Source organism: Polyodon spathula, chromosome 17, assembly GCF_017654505.1.
Source record: "Polyodon spathula isolate WHYD16114869_AA chromosome 17, ASM1765450v1, whole genome shotgun sequence".
Classification (NCBI taxonomy): Eukaryota; Metazoa; Chordata; class Actinopteri; order Acipenseriformes; family Polyodontidae; genus Polyodon; species Polyodon spathula.
This window is the reverse complement of record NC_054550.1, coordinates 30746514-30768398: the sequence shown is the minus strand read 5'-3', so window position 1 is coordinate 30768398 and position 21885 is coordinate 30746514. Positions and strand designations below refer to the sequence as shown.

At 34.4% G+C, this 21885-nt stretch overlaps 1 protein-coding gene across 1 annotated transcript; it reads right to left on the bottom strand.

The window, feature by feature from the left end:
* Positions 1 to 1817: 1817 nt before the first annotated feature.
* LOC121330330 (serine palmitoyltransferase 2-like) lies at positions 1818 to 21007 on the bottom strand. Its single transcript, XM_041276779.1, has 12 exons — positions 20754 to 21007; positions 17380 to 17574; positions 16448 to 16602; positions 16035 to 16183; positions 15202 to 15326; positions 14676 to 14769; positions 12850 to 12955; positions 11992 to 12211; positions 10596 to 10722; positions 4408 to 4543; positions 4196 to 4325; positions 1818 to 2261 (listed from the first exon to the last, which is right to left on the bottom strand). Exons 1-12 carry the CDS (start codon positions 20898 to 20900, stop codon positions 2181 to 2183), a joined length of 1665 nt encoding a protein of 554 aa, XP_041132713.1. The 5' UTR covers positions 20901 to 21007; the 3' UTR covers positions 1818 to 2180.
* Between the last annotated feature and the right edge of the window lie 878 nt (positions 21008 to 21885).

Genomic DNA, 21885 nt, shown 5'->3' with positions numbered 1-21885 from the left:
CATTCAACAATTGACAAACTAAATAATTTACTGAAAATAAATACTCTGAAATGACTCTAGTATGAAAAAATAGAACGCAAAATTAATTTTGGTCATTAAAAGTTAACAATTATAAAGAACGCAATTTGCCTAAAAAACATATTACAGACAAATATGTGACACCTAACAATATGTACAAAAGTGCACTACGGTATTTAAAAAAAAATCATGTATTTTAAATAGTAACATTTAGTATTGTAGCAAATCCAAAGCTGTTAAGACAAAATGTCAATACATTACCCTCCCCCTCCAAAGAAAAAACACAAAATTGCATTATAAATAGCTTTCTTTTTTGGAGCCACCATGTTTATACTTTTCACTGCCCTAAATAGTGAAATGAAATAATTAAGGAAACTGAGAAACACCAACATAGATAACAAGTAGTATATGCTTTAAAAAAAAAAAAAAAAAAAAACTTAATAAATAAGGAAGTTGATCTTTAAGTTGATTAAGTTGATCCCGCCACCACAATCCACATTTTAAACCAACCAATCTATACTTAAATTCACTTATTGGCTGCGAAAATAACAATAGTATTGATTGAAAAAAAAAAAAAATCACAGGGGAACTTCATACTGGTTACACTGAATGCTTAGTTACCGGTTCAGTCGCAATTACTATTTTCTAATAACTGTGTGTGTAAATTTTATTTATACATATTTCTCTCAAGTAATTTATTCAGTGCAAACCTAGAACAAATCAAAACAAACAGTTGGGCTGACAATTGTTTGACACATTGAAATTCATCGTCCTATCCCATGGTATGATGCACACAGGTATACCGATTGCAACCTTTAATTTAAGATCGTAATTTAAAAGTTCAGTCTGGAATGATTTACGGTCTAAAAATAGATAAAAATGTACTGGAGTGCAATGTGTAACACGGCACTGTTTTACAGTAAGCTAGCAGCCTCAGTTACTACATCATACATGCATTTTTATAGAATACAAATGATACAAAACACTTGTCAGTAGTACTATGAGTGCATTCAGTCTGTCAACTTCATGCATGCAAATAGAGAACAGATTTGGCGCTGCCACCAATATGAAAAACAAATACTCTCGATCACTGTAAATTAAAAAAAGGAAGGAATTCACATACAGTATGCAGATTTCAGACATGAGCCATTTACATGCACAAGAAAATTAATGCATGTAGTTCAATACACAAAAAGTTATTTTTCTCCTATTTTTAAGAAAATTTAAAGAAGGTCTTTAAGTCTTGTTCCTCATTTGAGATTAAATCAATCCGTTTTCTACGAGTTTACGTTTTAATTGTTATTCGTTATTCCCTCTAATTATAGGACCAATTGTCTTTGGATATTATGTATATATATATATATATATATATATATATATATATATATATATATAGATATATATAATATATATATATATATAGATATATATACACACAGTGTGTGGGGTCTAAAAGCCTTGTGGCTGCCCAATCCCCAAATATCTACACCCAGATTTCAATTAATTTAAACAATAGATATTTGGACATCGATAACAGTAATTTTTAGCATATTTGCTTTAAGTTTAGAGCAAGTGTATTTCTGCGTTTATGTAAAATGGCTACTCAAAACGCAATACAGGAGGCACAAAATTAAGACGTTTACATACATAAAGCAAGTACTACAACTTGCTAAAGTAGTTTAAGTTTCACTGGAAACTGACACTTCTAAACAATAGCTTTAAAAAAAAAAAAAAATATATATATATATATATATATATATATATATATATATATATATATATATATATATATATATATATATATATGAATATATGAGAAGCCCACAACAGAGGTTCCAACATGTAATACTGCATCTAAATGTAATAAAAATGGAACAAAATCAACACACCAGCTTTACAGACAATTGTTCAAAGGCACATAACATTGAAAAAGCAGTATGCCACAATTAAGAGTAAAGAGTAAAATAAATCATACTGTCAAATGAAAAGACATATAATTCAGGTTACACCGCTATGCTTCATTAGCTCAATGTGGTTAAATAAATATCTTGGTCTTTAGAGTGGTTCTGTGTCATTTCATTAAACCTCAGACTTGCAGTGCATTTTTGGTTAGCTAGAAGGTTTTTTCATTCTTCACTTTCTTCATATGTAATCTCAAAGGGTCAATCCAGCAAAGGAACCAATGAGTGTCGAGAATACTTCAGTTGCAGTAGGTCACCCACTTCACTTATCATTCTTAAAGCCTAGGAGACAAACATTTGAAAAAAGAATTGATTACTTAATACAGTAACTTAAGATGATAAAACAGGTAGTACAAACAAATAGGATATGTACATTTACTAGGACTGTACCACTGGCAAACAAGTGAAATCAGAATAAATTAACACAAAAACAGTAGATTATACTTTTTTCTTATGGCTTATAACATCACTGGAAACCTTTCATAACATTACATCCATATTTTGCACAATTGGGTGCATTTTATTCCTTACATTATTTTAAGGAATACCACTGTTTACATAAATTAGGCTCTACCTCAAATTTAAAGACAGTACTGTGCAACTAATCCATTGTCTGATGCCTCATGATTTATTTCATGGAATAATTACTGAAGTTATTTTTGTGTTTAGATTGAGATTGGTTGCTCCAATTTTTATATGTGACCGCTATATGAAAATGTCATGTTGCAGTACAGATTTCCTAGAACAAGAGAATTAAAACAAAACTCCCAGTTTTTGTTAGATATCCACAAGGTAAGTGAAAGAATCAGTATTTCATGATATAGCAGAATACATTTTAAACATGGTAGGAGAGCAATAAGTTTAATGCGATACTGTGCAACTTGAGTTGAAGATAGGAAGTGTTTTAAGTATGCGTTGAGAGGATCACTGGCCTATTTTTCACAGTAAACTCAAGGCGATTTTTAGAACACAAACTTAGTAGAACCAAATCTATAGAACATAATATTAAAAACATGACCTAATTAGCATACAACTACCACAATGTTATATAGTTAATGTTTCAGTATGAAGCCTCACAGTATTCTACAGCCCTTCATCAGAATGTTTTATCTACTGTAAATGAGCTCCAGCTTTTCTGTGGTATAGTGGTAATTTCAATGTTATTTAAGTACAGCATGTCTTTAATCCAGTCTATCATTCCTGTGAAAGCTACTCAAAGTTCTTAACTGTGGTGCCAACCACTACATTTAACGATATCATTACAAATTAGGGAGTTGTAATTCTTCTTTGAAAAACTTACAAACCACACTGAAACTGAAGTCTGGTTTTTAACTTTTCAGCATAATGCCAAACTATAGCCGACTGAAACTAAGCTGCTTGTACTACAGAGGACACCTTTTGTATTGCATTACCACACACCATGTGGAAGCAATTTTGATTTTTTGGTGTAAATAAAACGTTAACCGTTTCATGAACTTAGGCTTGCAAGAAGAGCTCTTATTTAAAACAACAAAGACAATTCTATTCTTGAGCAAGACTTTATGAAAAGTGTAATATACTTTTCATCACCACTAGTAACAGTCCTTAGGGAGGTAGATTATTAGATATTTTACTTTGATCTCCTGCCAACACGGTCAAATATGGAAGTTTCATTTAGGCAAATCTCTGAAAGTCACAGCTTAAAAGAAGTCATCCTATCAAGCACATGTTAAAATTAAGAATTGTAAACGTTCATGCAAATTAAACTTTTCAGTTCTAAAGTTTGATTCCAGTTTACACAAATAATATATACAGCAAAGCCTCACATATCCAAAATACTGTTTAATATGTTGAATTCCCAGTTTCTTAAAAAAAAAAAAAAAAAAACCACCACACACACACACACACAAATGTATCATTTAATGCTTTGTCTACTTTGGAGGTGTTCTAACCAGAGTTTAAAATACTAATGTCTGGTATCACAGATCCCAGTTAGCATCATGGACTACCTTATCGAAAGCACCATTAGGTAGTCCAAGGTTAGTGCTAATCAAGACCTGTGAAACCATCCACAAAAGTTGGTGCTGCTTCCTGGTATGACTGGTATCACTTTTTAAAGGAATTTATTAGATAACAGTACAATCTAGAGCCTTGTACTATATGGTGATTTTCAAGCATTTATATGTTTTACCACTGGGGGCAAAATAGCTTGTCTTAATTAAAAAGCATTAACTTACAGTATCAAGCATCTCTTTGGTGTGAGCCGCAGACAAACAAAACCTGGCCCGGGATTCAATTATTGGCGTGGCAGGAAAACCCACAACCACTACTCCAATATTTCTCTTCAACATTTCCCTCCCAAATGCACTAGAAGAGACAGAAAAAGAAAAAATCAGTATGGCCATCTACAAAAGGATTTTCATAAACAATAAATAAAAAGAACACAAACCCAATTTTTGCAGGCATGTACAACATCAAAGGCACCACAGGGGAATCACTATTTCCATAGATAATGAATCCCATCTCCTGAAGTTTTCTTCTGAAATACCTAGTGTTTTCTGCAAGCTGTTTGATGCGGTCTTGGCCTGAAAACAAGCAACAGAACAAAATCGCATTGTAGCTTTGTATCTTTTGAAATGTACAGAACCCATTTAAATCATGTTGTTTTCTGACACAGTAACTGTTTACTCCTGAATTAGTGGTATTCACTTCTTGGCTAGTTAAAAAGGAGCTAGTCCAGAACTCGCAGAGGAATGAAATATTTCTTAAACAGACTAGTACATTAGGCAGCACATTATATTCCATTTGCTCTGTACAAGGAGCACAATTACAAGAACCAAGTAACAGGTCCGCTTACAGAGCACCTAAGGAACAAGTGTGCGCAAAGCAAATACTGTTGTTTCGCAGCTTTCCCAGTTATGACCTGCAGTACACCGAACACACCACTTTAGCTTCAGAACTAGTTGAGTTTTTCAATGCTTACGGGTACTGGTATTTTATTCACTTGACTTGGCCATTAATAAACTGGGGCATTGCTATTGAAGTACTTTCACTACTACTCCAACTTGTACAAATCTTAGAATAGAAAAAAGCAAGGAGTAAAATAGCATGTCTTATGCTGATTGCATGGCAATTGGCACAGTTAGTGGTCATCCACATGAGGTGGCATTAATGGCACTTTCAACATCACAAGTGAGTTTCCACCAATATATGACAACTACATGTTTTAACAAGACAGATGGTCCCATTTAATGAGTCAGACATTTTGTAGCGTGCAATAAGTGAGAATGCTGTAAAAGATGACATTGTAGAGTGCAATAAGTGAGAACACTGTAAAAGATAGCAAGCTTTAAGCCTATCAATATCTACAATAGCAAGATGGAATATTTTAAGTTTAAATTAAACAGCAACATTATGTGTGTGTGTGTGTATATCATCACACACACACATACACACATAAAACCACAAGAAAATAAATTAATCTTGTTTTAAATACATAAGACAGACATACCAACCAAAAGAAACAAAGTACACAATAAACGTGTTATTAGTTAAATTTGTATGGAGTCACCCACAAGTAACCAGATCTCCCAAGACAATTATGCTTGGGCTTTACAACAGAGAGGTTCAATGTTCCACCTATTTTAAACATGACATTTTATCACATTCTGTGTCCTTGCCATACACACAAGCCTTTGGCGTCAGGATTCTGTTCAGCTGCGTACACAACAGGCAGAGTGGCAGGTACAGTTACAACTCCTAAATCCTCAGAGCAGGTTTACAGATCGGAGAATGATCGTCTGACAGATATACTCAGCTGCAGAAGTCATGGCCAGGTCATCCCTTTGGTGAGTGAAAATGAACCCCCCCCCCCCAACCTCTCCAATCTGTAATCTTACATGGCTCATTTCAATTGTAAATGTTCCCCAGCAAACCAGTGAAACTGGGCCCAGCAAGTAACTATCTGAATGTTATCTTGCATTGTGAAGTTGTAAAATATACCCTCAAAGGCCCCTCCTGTTGATTTGTGGTTACTAATGAACTGTCAAAAGATAAATGGACATTCAGAATTGCAGCAAAACAGACTCCATAACATACTGTACACGAATGGATTCACACCAACATATCTAACTGATATGTAGCAGGGAATTATGCTTGGATGTAAGGAACTTGATGGCTAACAATATTTCTCTCAACAGTATTCTACTGAAATGTACCTGACTTTTGTATCCAATATGTAATACTATTAAAATAACTATACAAGTATGAACGGTTTAGAGGAACTGCATTAATTGTTTTGAATGAAAAATACCCTTTACATACAAACATGACAGAACCACATTTTTTTTTTTTTTTTTTTTTTTTTTTTTTTTACTTTTCCAGCTTCATAAACAAAACATCAAAATAAACAAATTGATATGAAATCAATATTTGTGTTATTGTTTTAGAAATCCACACTCCAATTTCAAAATCTTTAATCATGCTGCCTGTACATCTTCTAGACAAAGCGTGGACTCCAAAGTAAATCTTTCTGGGGTACATTTTCAAAACTATTCACAATGCACATTCTTAACTCATTCCAGACACAAACTTGAGATAGAGTGAAAAGGGCTTAAAGAGCTTCCAGATGTAGAGGCCATATCCCTTTTAAACAAAAGTTTACACCAACTTCCTTTTCATCTACCAGGAGATATAATTATAACAGTCCAGGCCTATTTTTCAGCTTCTGAGGAGGGCAGAAGGAAGCGTTATCACTCCATCTGTAAGGGTTCTTACGGTCTGGACAGGAAATCGAGCGCCACTGACTCTGCTGAAATTAATTGGCTAACTGTTTCTTGATAAAAAAACAAAAAAAAAAAACACTCCCAGAGGTTGTGTAGCCTGTTTTAGGGTCAGGCAAACTGTTCTTTTTAACAGATTATCAGGAAATGAAGAATAAGGAACGCTGGGTGTGGAGTGCATCGGTAGCCCTTAACAGTTTTCAATACCTTTGTAAAATAAAACAATCCACATTACTCACATCCTGTTGTGCTACATACCCATGTAGATGCAAGGACAAACGTCAGGTCAGTAAAGTGTTGTACACTCTTTCCTTACAGTTCAAAAGTAGAATATATAAATAAATGTCACTCTTGGTTTTTTTCAGCCTTCGATATAACACCCTAGCAAATTGTAAGGAGACATTTTAAAATAATTTACTATTTAATGGCAACTGGACAGAAATGATTTTGTTAAATGTTTTCAGAACTGTTCAATAGAGATACACATGCTCTGTTGGTGCAATTTTTAAGACCTACTTTTACTAGAATTGATTTCAGACAATTTCCCTATCCAAATCACCTCTAAATATTTCAGTTTTTTTACTTTTTTATTATTATTTATTTATTTTTAATCAAATTCAGTACCTATATTGGTCTTGTCATCAAATTCTGCAATGCATTGTAGTCAAACATGAAATACGGGTGTGGATTTGTTCAATGCCATGATTATATAATGGTTTGTGATGAAAGGTTATATTTTGGCACCATGAAGCAATCTGATTGAACAATAATATGGACTAAAAATCTGTTAGATTAATAAATATATGGGCATGGACTCAAAATGTCCTCCCTGCCAATACACCAGTTAAATAAATAAATAAATAAATAAAATTTAAAAATGCAGGACCCTTCAGCTTGGAAGCATGTCCTTGCTTTGAATCGTCATTTAAAGTAGATGACAAATACAAGAAATGCAGCTCGTTGAATCCCTAAGAACATTATCGCAATCTAGAATGTTCATGAAAAACAGGGTCAGATGTCTTTGGCACAAATCCAACAGCAAGGATTTGTTAAGGTGTTCAAAGATTCCAATATAGCAGCGAGTCACTTAGACCACAGATGCATGCCCTCATCTCGCAGGTTAATGAAACCAAAGTAAACATAGGCTTAACACCGAAAACATGTGTACCACACTAGAAAACTAAGAATGTCAACATACACTACTGAGACTAATGGGGACTATTTGCAAAATCTGTACACAGAACACAAGGTAAAAAAAAACAACAAAAGGACGTAGGCAAGCACACTTAACTAAATGACCCATGTATCCTTTTCGCCCTTCTAGTTTAAAGAATTTAAAGAATTCTCATTACAGTAACAGGGAATTTGGGGTATTTTTACTGAAAGGATGGTAGGAAGTTACTGTCTAAGAGCACGTATAAGTACATTAGCTTCAAGATGAAACTCTCTCTGCATAAGACATTACAACTGGGATAAACAAGTATATTAGTAATATACATCCCATGCCTTAGCTGTTAATACAACATTACCACCATCACCACTACTATGAAAAAGTGGATCCAAGTCCACAGTGTGTGTAATGTTAGTTACATATATATATATATATATATATATATATATATATATATATATATATATATATATATATATATATATATATATATATATATATATATATATAATCTCTCTCTCTCTCTCTCTAGGACACACACATGCAAGAACTAGAAGTGTGAGATTTGAGGACAACAAACAAAGCAATTACAAAACCATGACTTCATTGGCTTCTGAGTTATTAGGTTGTGGTGATGGCAGCTTAATTAGAAATCAGGTACTAGAAGTGGTGCAATGGTCTGGGACATTTTTAGCATGGTACCATATTGCAGTGTCAGGTGACATCAAATGCATTCCTCTCTAGAACAAATTTGACCAATATTCATTGTAATACTTCCAAATACCACATGCCACACTGAAGCAGTCATTTGGGCCAAAAATGGTCCTACTCACTATTATGCCCATTCTCAATTTCTTTTTGGCTAGTTAGTGTAGCTTAGTGTTTATTAGGATAAAGATCCCAGTTAGTCAGCAAGACAGCAATGCTATTAACAGACAAAAGGCACACATTATTTGTTGTTTACATTTTACACATTTTGTTTATTAAAAAAAAAAAAAAAAGCAAAAAAGTAATCCTTTCCTTGCAAATATCTACAAATACTCCCTGCCCAGTTCCTCTTGCACAGGCTGAAATGTGCTTAAAAGGGTGTCAGTACCACTGGGAATACACAGGAAATCCACTCTATGCACCCAACACTGTTTGTTTTTCTTAAAATGTCCCACATTTTTAACTCGAGTATAAAAACATACTGGAATGACCTCTGTCTCTATTTATACTTAAGTGCTAATTTAACATGTACTTATTTCAATGAACATAAAAAACCATTCCAATCTCTAATTTCCCAAGTCATTTAACAACTTTCTGGTGATTGTTCAGCTGCTCATATTTACAAAATAGCAGCTGGTAGCATTATTTCTGGTTTCAAAACAACTACAAAAGAATGACATTTATATCAAAACTACCCAGTAATGTTGCTGAGGTTGACAACTTGGGATCCTTTAAGCAGCTGCTTGATGAGATTCTGGGATCAATAAAGCTACTAACAACCAAACGGGCAAGAAGAGCTGAATGACCTCCTCTCGTTTGTAAACTTTTATGTTCTAACTAAATGAATCAAGGTTTGAATTACTTAACAGTTTGCCACATAAACTATTTACTAAGTACTGCATACATTGATAATTTGAGCAAACCTATAATTATCACCTACTATAGTTTAAGTAACATATTGGCATGTGAAGTTGATGAAATAACAAATATTAAGTTAACTCTTTGTAAACAATTACACTGAAGGTAAAATTACTAGATAAATTCAAGGGCTAAAGTTTCACACCAAAATTAAAAAAAGAGAATCCCCAAGAAGCCAACGAAACAAGACACCAAAGTTTAACTGTGTAATGAAGAAAACATTTCACAGCAGAACAGGGGTTATTAAAGCAAAAAAAAAAAAAAAAAAAAAAAAAAAGTTTCTAGTGCCACCTTGTGTTTGTTGCATAACATTGATATTTGAAGGATAACTGTTCCTAAAAATAAATTTTAAAAATGAGGGACTGAATTCCATATTTAGTTTAAAAAGTAAGTTAAAACAAATCTAGGTTTCTGGCATCAAAAAAAAAAAAAAAAGGTTCAACAGTAAGACAACATGAAAAAAGGTCAAAGATAGGACTAGGGAATTCTTAAAACTACTGTACATTATTTTAAAATTAATTCTGGAAATATCTAAATATACACAATATACTATTGAACATATATTATAATTGAAAACCAGACAATTTATCAAACCACGTGGCTTCCGGAGTAGGTTAAAACTACGGCTGGGTGTACAGTATTAGGCAAACTTATTGAAGTTTTACAGGCATAGTCCAATGTAGTTACTAGTAATTATAATTGTCAAATACACGCGTTTAGATTAAGACATAAGCATGCCTGGTAGCCATTTTATATAGGAGGTCAGGGAAAGTGCACCCAACACTTTTCCGAAAGATCTATGGGTGAATGTTGTTATACTGCTGCAATGTAAGGTTTGTGAAACAAACAGTCCCACTGATAGCAATTCCTTAAATATCTGCAACAGACAGGCACAATCTATATACTATATAAGCACAAGACACGCTTAATGACCCTCTTTTTTTAAATGAGTGACCATAAAATTCAAGTTTGTATAAAGCATAATATATTTAATTTGTTTGTTCTAATAGCGTGGACAATCCACATGCTTAAACCCACCAATTTAGTTTCTAAACTTACCTAATGTTGTGCCGTCTTCTCCCATTATACATTTCATTGAAGTAATGATTTGCTCTACAACAGGGGGTGACATTGAAGTGGCATACACAGCACTATGAGAGTGTGTAAAAAGGTAGTCTATAAGTTCCTAAACAAAAAAAACAAAACAAAAACAACCGATGGATAATGAAGCAAATACTTTCTGCTGAAATGTTTATTTACCAATGCAATTCTTTACATTTCCACAAGAGGGAGTTAAGTAAACATTACTGCTGGCTGTGAAAGGTTTGTACTTGATAAGCACAACTGTGCATATTAAGCATGTCACGTAACAAACAATGTTTTATGGATATGTCTGGCAAAACAATAACAGGTTCACTTCAAATACTGTATATACCCCATGACATATCCTACACCAAAATGCTTATAAAACCAATGCTTCATATATATATAAAAATAAAAGCAATAAGGCACGACAGGGTATGGTATATACTTGAATATCCACACGCCCCGGGTGCATTATAAGTCACAAGGCGAAGCAGAGTGGCTTTAACCGCCCGGGGTGTCTGGATATTAGAGTTTATCCCACACCCTGAAGTGCCTTATTGCACTTATAAAATGGATCAACCAACATTTAAAAAAAAAAAAAAAAAAGAAGTAAAAAAAACATGTTTTAACTAACAAAGTAATTTTTATTAAATATCCTTCCACCTCTGCCTAACCTTTTTAAATAATCCTTTGTTAGCCAGGGTAGTAACAGGAGGTATCCATACCAGATTTGTGCTACAGCTTCACAGTGGAGAGAAAGACGTTATATGCATGGAATACCCGGTCACTTATCAGACGGAATTTGCAATTTACAGCTTGGTAACGTGGAGAACTACTTGGCCAGTGTTAAGAAACAATTTAAAACAATACAGGGTACAGCAGAAGACATGGTACCCTTGTACATGGACACATTCAAAAGGTATGGCAGGAACTGGCGAGATGAATTTATAAATGTTCAGCATCAGATCACAAAGCTGTGAAGGGGGTGGGTCCAGTGGCAGCAGGCAGGCAGACCGAAGAACGGACAGCGGTCAATGGCAACAAAACATCTTTTAACCCCAGTCTATTTTAAGAGGGACTGAAATCTTTTGTGAAAAGCTGAGAGTTTAAGATTTTTTTTTAACTATTTATTTTCAAAATGGAATAAGGAGACGGCGTAGTTCAGGTAGAAGGAACAGAGCGATCAGAATGGAGAGTTTTGAATTTATTTGAATACATTTGCTCACTACTTTAATTAATCATTGGTGTCCAGTTCAGATTCATTCAATATCTCATTTACACTCGTGATATGCTATAATAGCAACACCCCCATGTGACCTGTTTTGACTAATCAGGATAGATTTTTTTTTTAAAGAAGCACCTAATTTACCTTTTTTCCACCAATGTATCCACCAGCAGCCCCAAAGCTTTTTGTGAAAGTTCCCATCATGATGTCTACATCCTTGGGGTCCAATCCAAAATACTCAACCACACCTTTACCAGAAGGTCCCAGAGCTCCAATGCTGTGGGCCTCATCAAGGTAAAGAAATGCTTTGTACTTCTTTTTCAGAGCAATCACCTCAGGCAAACGGATAATGGAGCCTTCCATGCTATAAAATGAAAAAGCAATTTTGAAATTGAAGTTAACATTTACAAGCTAGGATAAAAACGAAAACGTTACGTGCACACAGGACGGGATATCTGACATTAGTACCACTATCTCTGGCTGCCAGCAATTCATAAACAGGAGAAAAATGAATGAAAGCTACAGTCAGACTCAAGACTTAATACTAAACTGGAACCTCTTAGCTCAGTTTTAGGCGGAAGGATATTTAATAAAAATGGCTTTGTTAATAAAACATTTTTATTGTGCTTCGCCTTGCAACGCACCCAGTCGTGGTGATATTAAAGTATATCACACAGCCCAATTGCTTACTTATATACCCTATAATCTGAGGTATTACTGTTTTTATTTCTGTTTTCTAAACAATGGCTTAACAGAAACTGAAGTCCAACTGTATTAGTTACATAGAAATAATAGTATATAGTGAGTTTTGTCTGTCTCCCAGTCAGACTCAAGACTTAGTACTAAAATTCAAATTGTCATACCCTATAGTAATAGTTGTTAAATCAAACTCCTTGGTTAAACAAAACATACATTAACTCCATTAATATACATTGGCATAGAGTAGTTTACTTTAAATATCTTGTTTAAAAATACACAGTTTAAACTCCTTAAATACTGTACCTGTAGATCCCTTCAACCAATATAAGAATCTTTTTCCATGGTCTGTGCGTGCGGGGCTGCCCATGAACAATTGCATCCTTTAGCAGTTTCTCCAGACTTTGCATATCTACAGATAAAAAAAAAAAAAGGGAGACAGATAAAACTCACTATTATTCTATTTCTATGCAACTAATACAGCTACACTTCAGTTTCTGTTAAGCATTTTTTTAGAAAACAGTAATACCTCAGATTATAGGGTATATAAGTAAGCAATTGGGCTGTGTGATATACTTTAATATCACCACGACCAGGTGCGTTGCAAGGCAAAGCACAATAAAAATGTTTTATTAACAAAGCCATTTTTATTAAATATCCTCTGCCTAAAACTAAGCTAAGAAAAATGTTCCAGTTTAGTATTAGTCTTGAGTCGGACTGTAGCTTTCATTCATTTTTCTCCTCTATATGAATTGCTGGCAGCCAGAGACAGTGGTACTAATGCCAGATAGCCCAACCAGTGTGTTCTGTGTGTACACACTCTACTTCTTTTAATGAATGACCAGTCTGTGGTAAAGTCCTCTCAATATTTCTGATAAGCAATAAATAAATAAATATACAATATATAGTACCTACACAAAAATAAAATGTCTGTCTATACAAGTAGGAAAAAAAGGAAAATTCATCTAAATATTTATGGTTTTGAACATCAGGTTCAAGCTTTAATCCTGTAGATCATTAAAGCTTCACAGCACATACAACTATAAACAAAAATGTTTGTTCTGCATGTCATTTGGTGGGGTTTCTACAAAACAAACAAAAACTAAACTTTTACATACCTTTGAAAAAATAACATTTGAATTTCAAAAGGACTGTCTCTGTGTACAATGTGCATCTGTTGCTTCTGCTGTGGTGCAGTTTGCAGTTATTCAGTTTTTGTTTGTCTACATGTTATTCTGTTAAAACATGCTGTACATGTTTGATGCCTTTCTGGAACGCAGGTCAACCCAAAGTACATTTTTGTATGCAGAAATTGATTATTACAGCAAGAGTTGTGAATCTCGTTTCTACGTTTTTCCAGAACTGGTAAACGTTGACACAATTAATTTCACTGAATTTCACAGTATTCATACTCAGCTGTGCTAAGATACTTCAGTTGACTTGGGTCAAAGACCTGACAGGGATTGAAAAATGCAGCTGCAGGTTGACAAAACTGCATGTATTTTTTTTTTTCAAGTACTGTCAATTGATTTAAAGTGTGAACAGCTCCATTGCAAAGCAAGGCAACTCAGCTCATTCAACATCATTAGCTAAACCATAAAAAAAAAAAAAAGCTTTTTTTTTTTTGGTTCAGGTGGAATTTCAAGTTGTGTTGGTAAAGTTCAATGTCCTCTACTGAAATCATGGAATTCAAGACAACCAAGTAAACATGCAATAGATAATCACAGCAAGGCGACCTTTGCACAGCGGTTTCTGAAGAACCCATAAACTGGTTACTAACAAACTGGGTGACATATTAAAAGCTTTGAGTTAAAATGACACAATAAACAGTCAGCGAAATACAGTATTAAGAACAATTCATTAAAAAAAATTAACAGGAAAACACACACTTGGTATTGAAATAATATAGCAAACATTCACTGAGTTTCCATCATTTATTTATTTAATAAATAATCGTAGATTTGGTTGCTTCATGTTAACACAAAACAAAAACATAACAAGGTGTTGTGCCTATGTGGAATTGTCAACCCAAACAGAGAAATCTTCTTGAAAATGTATTAATTCTTGGTTTAACCGTGCAAAGCTTTGACATGCTAACTTATACTGACACACAAAATTAGTAATACACTTACTGTTATGTTTAAATACCCGGATAGTTGCTCCTGATAACCGTGCTCCTAGCACCAATGATGCATGGTTCAGCTCATCACTCAAGATAAGGCAGCCCTGTAGAGAGTGAACACAGCCTTAAAATTAAAAATCAGTACGAAGTCCAAAAATATTCCATGAAATCTGTATAAAAATCTACTTTAAAATGGATGATATAACTTAGGCGCTCACAATAAAACTCCATAACAAAATGTCTTCATCTAAAAGGTAGTTGCAGAACCCCACACATCCAAGGTTTGGCAACTGGACTACTCAGTATCTTAACAAATAGAATAAATGATAAACAGGGTTGGAAAACGTGGTCATCACTGTAGGTCAAAACATTAGAACAGTCACCTTAAATACAAAAGTTCAATAATGCATGCATGGATTTTATATTTCAGGGTTTTAGGTTTTGCACTAGATTTTGAAAGGATATTAAAAGCCTACATTTAGTACCCAAGTTCCCTCTCTCACAAAACACAAAAACAGCAACACTGTTCTCCAAACCTTGCCGACAAGAGCTGGAATGTTCATGGAATTGGTTGCAAATCCCATCCCAAATGCCATAGCTGACTCAACTCCCAGGAATCTGGCTACTAATTTCTCCAGCTCTTCATGTTTACCTAGGTTACCTGAAAAAAATAGCAGTATTAGAGGGTTAAAAGACAAAGCTGTGCATTTATTTTTGTTTTTTTGGGTAATTCACAGACTCAAACATTTGATATTTATTTAGACATCAATTCTGTTTTAAACCATTGTTATTATACACCATTACCTTGTAGAAAAAGTATGCCTTCAGTGTTCTGTTTTCAAATAGTTGAATAAAACTAGACATCTTTGCTTATTTTGCTCTATAGTACAGTATTCAATAGTATCTTTAGTGATGAATAGTTTTTTTTTTTTTTCATCTTAAACAAGTTCAAATTCATACACTACAGAAATCAAAAGCTACAGTGTATTATGACAGACTATGGCAATGCAGCGATCTGACTGTTTGGAAGAGTTGTGATGTTGTAGAATATAAAATATTATTTTTATTTGTCCTGAATGCATGTTAAACATTTCCAACATGCTCTGCTGGTTTGTTTACTTACCCTGCCATTATGCAAACTACACAAATCAGAAAAAAGGGTCTTTGTGACACTGACAGCTGAATACAAAATCGGTAATAAGAAAGCATACTTAAAGTTATGTTGACAATGCATAAACATTTACATTTATGACTGAGAAAATCCAATAGCCTAACCTTAAAACAATTCTTTATCAGTACACACATTCCTCGGTTCTTTACATTACTGCACAGCATTGTTATACAGTACTTTTACTACAACAGCACTTACCCATCTCTCGTCTAGTGCTGCTCACTCCAACCCCATATTTCATAGTCACATCTGCAGCAGCATCTGCGCACAGCCCATGGTTCTCAGCAAATCCCAGATAATTGTAAGAACCCATGTTAATGACATCTTTTACAACTTTCCCTGTGTACCTGGAAACAAAAACTGAATTACACTGTGTACTTTTATATAAACCTACTTTTATACTTTGTTCTTTTACAAGGTCAGCTGGCAGTGGGGTCCTTAATGATTTAAGCAATAGTGGCTCTGATTACTGCCGCTCTAACGTTACGTATATGAAACTCAGCTGGGATTTCCAACTCTGTTTTAATCACTGAAATAAACTCCAATTTGTTGGTACTGCGTAAAAGAAAAAACACATAGAAAAGTAAATGTATAGATTAGTTAAAACCTACTTGAAGGTCCAATTGTAGTCATAGGATACTCTGTCCATGACATCAAATTTTGCCCCAGGAACACTACAGATAGGTCTGTTCCAGCTGTCTCGAATTCGCATGTATAGGTTTCTTGTGTAAAAATTTTCAAAATCCTGATAAAGTGGGACAAAGTCCTAAAACAAAAATAAACAAAGAAAAGGACTATAGCAAACGTTTTGTTGGTGGCCAGCAATTACCAGTAATTCAGGTTTTACTGTAATGTTTGTCACATGGTAGCACACAGTAGCAGCACACTGAAAGTACACAAAAACATTACAAAAATGTGCACTGTTCTGTTAAGTTTCCTTCCTTTTTAAAATGATTCAGTCATTTCCAGCACACATCTTTGTTTCCCAATTCAAGCAAAGCCATTGTATTACAGACCCCACACAAACCAGTCTGATGGAGGGGGCAGGGATACAAAATAAAGGGGTAAACACATCAGATCATAGATCAGTCTGCCTCTGATCCTGTGTCCCTTATAATGCTACTTGCACCAACTGGCATGCAAGCATGCATTCTGTGGTTTAATGGACAGCTTGTGGACTGTAGTTCAATGAATTTCCACCTAAAAGTTAAATATTAATTGACTGAAGTCAAAAGGTTTTGTAGGAAGTCAAGATGTTGATCTTGCCTTGTAGATCACAGCAAAAGGCAAGTTTTGAAGTGACACGCTGGGAAACTACAAATTTAAGGACGACAGCGACAAAAATATAACTTCTGTAAGATTATCCTAGATAGTGTGGTACTGTGCATGGGTAAGAAACCTAGTGCAATGTTTCACCCTTTTTACAAAAAAAATGTAATTTCAAAGCATTCAAATATCTGGTTAAAAACTGCTTTTCACACATATAACATAATACAAGAGTTTCAGTTCAATACAACAAGGCACTTTCTACAATCGTCCTCACCTTTTGCTCCTCCCGTTCAGTTGCATTTTGACATTTCTCTATCTTCCACTTTCTCAAGAAATCCCGCAGATATCCAAAAATTGTGAGAATGCCATAACCCATGTATGTGAGAACAGCAACTAACATAGGGGTTTCTTCAAACACTTCATTAAATGGTCTTTTATACAATCCTCCATTGTGTTCAACATGGTAGATCTATTAAAAAAAAGGTTATTTTTTCATTAGAAAGCAATAATGAATCATGAAATAGGTAGCTTACTGTACAGAGCCATTATAAATCTAAGAGTCAAAACCTACAAAAGATAAACAGCCTATTGATCAATAAAACTGGCCACATTTGAGTCTGTGACAAAAATTAAACTTATCTTACAAATAACAATAAATAAGTATTCATCATCCTTTTTACATATTTAAAATGAGTAATGACGTAATGAGTCTCTGGAAAAAACTTAAATATATGAGATGCGATATTTACAGAATGTCTTTGAGAGCAGACCCACTGCACAAACCTCAGGAGGCAATTAAGTGTCAAGCTGGGAAACTCAAAATATGAATTAGTTCAGTCTGAAAAATGCATTCATGCCCTGCTTAACTTATTTTATCCAAGGCATTCACTTTGGAGGAATTATGCAATTAGGCCACGTGATAGCAATATATTATTAATATTATCACTTTCAGACTACATGATACATCCCACTTTCTTTAAGAACATTAATTTCATAAAGAGTAGTAACCTCAAAATTGTACTGCAGTGTAATTTTACCCCTGGGAAACCCTGTAGTCCTCTCAAATCTACTAAAGCACTCAAACAAAATTAATTGCTTCACGACAGCATGTGACTAGTCATGCCTCATTTGAAAATACCTCACTATTAATTAATGATAACTTTGCACATTACAGTATAAATAGTATTTTATGAATGTGTAGTACCTATGTTAATTGATTTCACTAATTAAAAACTTAAAAATAGATGGTTGAAGATATTGTTTGTAAAGTTTGGTTAAAATACCAACATTAATTTGCTTTTCCTAATTTGCAATAAAGGATCCTTGGTGAATAGCTCTGTTATAAACTTTGCATTGATGACTCAATATATATTTACTGCCTTTCACTTATTTTATTTCTTAGATGAACTTGCTGAGGTGTGGAGATCTAGCAACAGACTGTTTCCTGCTTAACTGAAACCTGCTGATGAGCTCCTGACATAAGGATTGCAGGGGGTCGGTCTACATAATTATTTGTACACAACCATAATCTGCCGAGTACAGTGTATTCAAAAGGTTAAACATCTACCTTTGTGTACTGTTACAAAAGTATAGTACATAGTAATAAAGAAATAGAAATTGCAAGTCTAACCCTACTAGCACATACAAATGAAGACGTTAATAAAAGACTAAATACCCTCCACCATTCCCTTGACTAAACTACCATTAGTTTACAAAGTGTTTGGCAGTACTGAATCAATACATTTGGAACCTATTACTGTATTGACTTGCTAGAACAAGATTCTAAAGACACCATCATGGGAAGGTCTTTGAAATAAAACTAGAAAACAGGAATGTTCAAAAGGGACCTCAATCAATCTACCCTTTTTTGTCTTTTATAGTACTGTAGTTATTAAAAAAAAAAAAAAAAAAAAAAAAAAAAAAAAAAAAAGGTTTATACCGTAATGGAAACTACTAATACTTCAAATGTGCAGTCAGTAGGGCCAAGAATTTAAACAAGGGAACTATAATAAAGATTGTGGGCCAAAGTTGAAATGCAAGAGCAATTTAAACAAAATATAACCACCATCAAAATCACATGCATGGTTTATAGTTAACTTTATGTACATATTAACCTTTAGTTAAAACAATAAAATATAAGTAAATGTTACTGGCATGGAGTCCCACGTTTCATACAAATCGTCGATAAGGTGTACTGCACAAGAAAAAGGATGGCACAAGGTGTTGCAATACAAAATATGTTGTATTGACCCGTTATAAGTACTGTAAACATCATATATGCACTGCAAAAGTGCTAAGACTGTTCTAAATAGTATGTCTCTGCAAGAGTCTCTGTCTCATGCCTTTGGTCTTTGTGAATTTTAGTGTTCAGGTATGGGCCAATGACATTAGCTGCAGTGCCAGCTGGTATCATGAGAGCTTCCTTTTGAAGATTTTTGAAATCACCACAACCCTGACCTGGAACTCTGGGCCTCTCTCAAGTAGTTTTGTGATGTAGGCAAATGTAGAGGGAGCTATATTGAGAACGTAAACTACATTTCGCCAGATTTCAACACATGCTTCCATAGGCAGACAGTATGAGAGGCTACTGAATAATTCTGCCACGCCACCAACTGTATGCAACATTTTCTACCAATAAGTTATAGCCCAAACTGTAATCCACTTAAATAACTTTCATAAACCCTGAGATATTTCTATAATTTAATTAGTTGTTGTGTAATCTATTATATTTGAAGAGGCAAATTACCAACATGAAACATTTCTTAAATAATGCTCTATTCACATACATTTTAATCTCTTACCATAATACACTAGCTGCCTAAATACTATGACCATTTAACGTGAAAAGTCTCTTTGAAACAAAGCAGTCAAAATCCAGAATGTAAACAATAGTTTAAATGTTTCCATCTTACATAATCAAAACAGTCAGAGGAATGTTGCCTCCTTAACACTAGTGGAGGAATTAAACTGCCTTGTACTTATACCATAGGTTGCAATTCAATTTATTTGGACGACTTCAATCAATTTCCTTGCCTTTTATTATCAAAGGCATGGGGTGGTCGTATGCTGCTTTGGTGTTACAATCCATTTCAAATTTGTTTTAGCAAAACCTGAAGTTACTTAAACAGTTAAAGCACAGGACCAATGGGTACATGATTTCGCTTTCACACAAACATATTCACATCACCAAACTGAATAAGAAAATGTTTAAGGAGATTTTCAACTTATGTCTGTGGTTATGAAAAAGTTAAGATCTACTGTAGTCTGCCATGTTCAACAGTTGTTAGGCGGGCCTCACTAATTGCTAACGACAAACATTCACCAAACATTCACCAAACATTCACAAAAAAAAAAAAAAAAAAAAAAACAATAATAAAAAAATTAAGAAATATTTAAAACATTCGACTATTTGTTGTTTAAAAAGCGCTATAAAAAATAACTACTGATTCTTAACTGATCTGATCAATAACACCAGCCATTACATACTGACGTTAAAATAAGAAATCAAGTTTTTGACACTAAAGCATTTCACACAGATTTTTTTTTTTTTTTTTTTTTTTTTAATAAATTACAAAAAAACATTATTGTTCTGAATAAGTGTGTGCACTTCGGTGTCAGCAGCTCAAAATAAACTGGGCCTGGCCTCACCTTCTCCTCGGGATAGCAGTGTTGTTTCTTGTAGAGGTAATGGTTCTTGACACAGCCGTTCTTCCCCGGTTTCACCCCGTTTGTGCTGTAACATCTGTCGCCGTTAGATAGCTTTTTCACCGAGCTTTCCGTCATTCTTATCAACATATGAAAGAATATTGAAATGTTATTTTTAAAAAGAATTACAGGATACAGCCGTATCACAACCACGGACACGCCACACAACTCCAACAACACCGGAAATCGTCGCCCCTAGAAACGGCCTATAGCCAATCAGATTTTTTATTCCCCCCTTCTCTGACTACGCGCCGATTGAAAGGGAGGTGCCTGGTGTGGTTTCGGCTGAAAGGGAGTGGTGGAAGACAACGTCAGTAGATGAACTGTAGTAACCTTACTATTGCTAGCGTGCACTAGCGAAACCTGTGCTTCACAAAAGAAAGATTTTTCCCCTTTCCCATCCTAACTGGAACTACTAATTCTAAAAGGTATTGACAATGTCGACCCAAGGGACTTTTTCGACCTGAAAAAAGAAACAAGGACCAGGGAGATTGAGATGGAGATGGAGATTAGACAAAGGGGCATTCAGAACAGAAAATAGGAGGCACTTTTTTACACAGAGAATCGTGAGGGTCTGGAATCAACTCCCCAGTAATGTTGTTGAAGCTGACACCCTGGGATCCTTCAAGAAGCTGCTTGATGAGATTCTAGGATCAATAAGCTACTAGCAACCAAACGAGCAAGATGGGCCGAATGGCCTCCTCTCGTTTGTAAACTTTCTTATGTTCTTATGTTCTTACTGTGGCAGCAGGAGTTTTGCGTGGAATATAAATTGCATATTTACGTGACATCCATTTGACATAGCCAAAGAATATTCTCCAATGAATAGTACACATTACCGAGTACTGCATATTTCAGGTATGAACTACCAGAATGTATTTTTCTACCAGAATGGAGAGTCACCGTGACATTTATAATTGTAGTGATAGTCTCACGTTATGCCTAGTTGTTTTCTGAGGTGCCAAAAAATAGGTAGCAGTAGGGCATGATCCTAACTGGGAACCACAAGTGAATGTTTAGGTTTATATTACAGATTTAAGACCTGTAATATGTGGTCTAATTTTATTAGAAATTA

Bases quoted from the DNA above. Each gene is read 5' to 3' on its own strand.
- LOC121330330 (XM_041276779.1), bottom strand. From the start codon at position 20,900: ATGTTGATAAGAATGACGGAAAGCTCGGTGAAAAAGCTATCTAACGGC. The intron at 12,212-12,849 runs GTACAGTATTTA...TTCATTTTATAG, and splicing joins TTGGTTGAAGGGATCTACAG to CATGGAAGGCTCCATTATCC. The intron at 4,544-10,595 runs GTAAGTTTAGAA...GCTTGTTTTCAG, and splicing joins AGAAGACGGCACAACATTAG to GCCAAGACCGCATCAAACAG.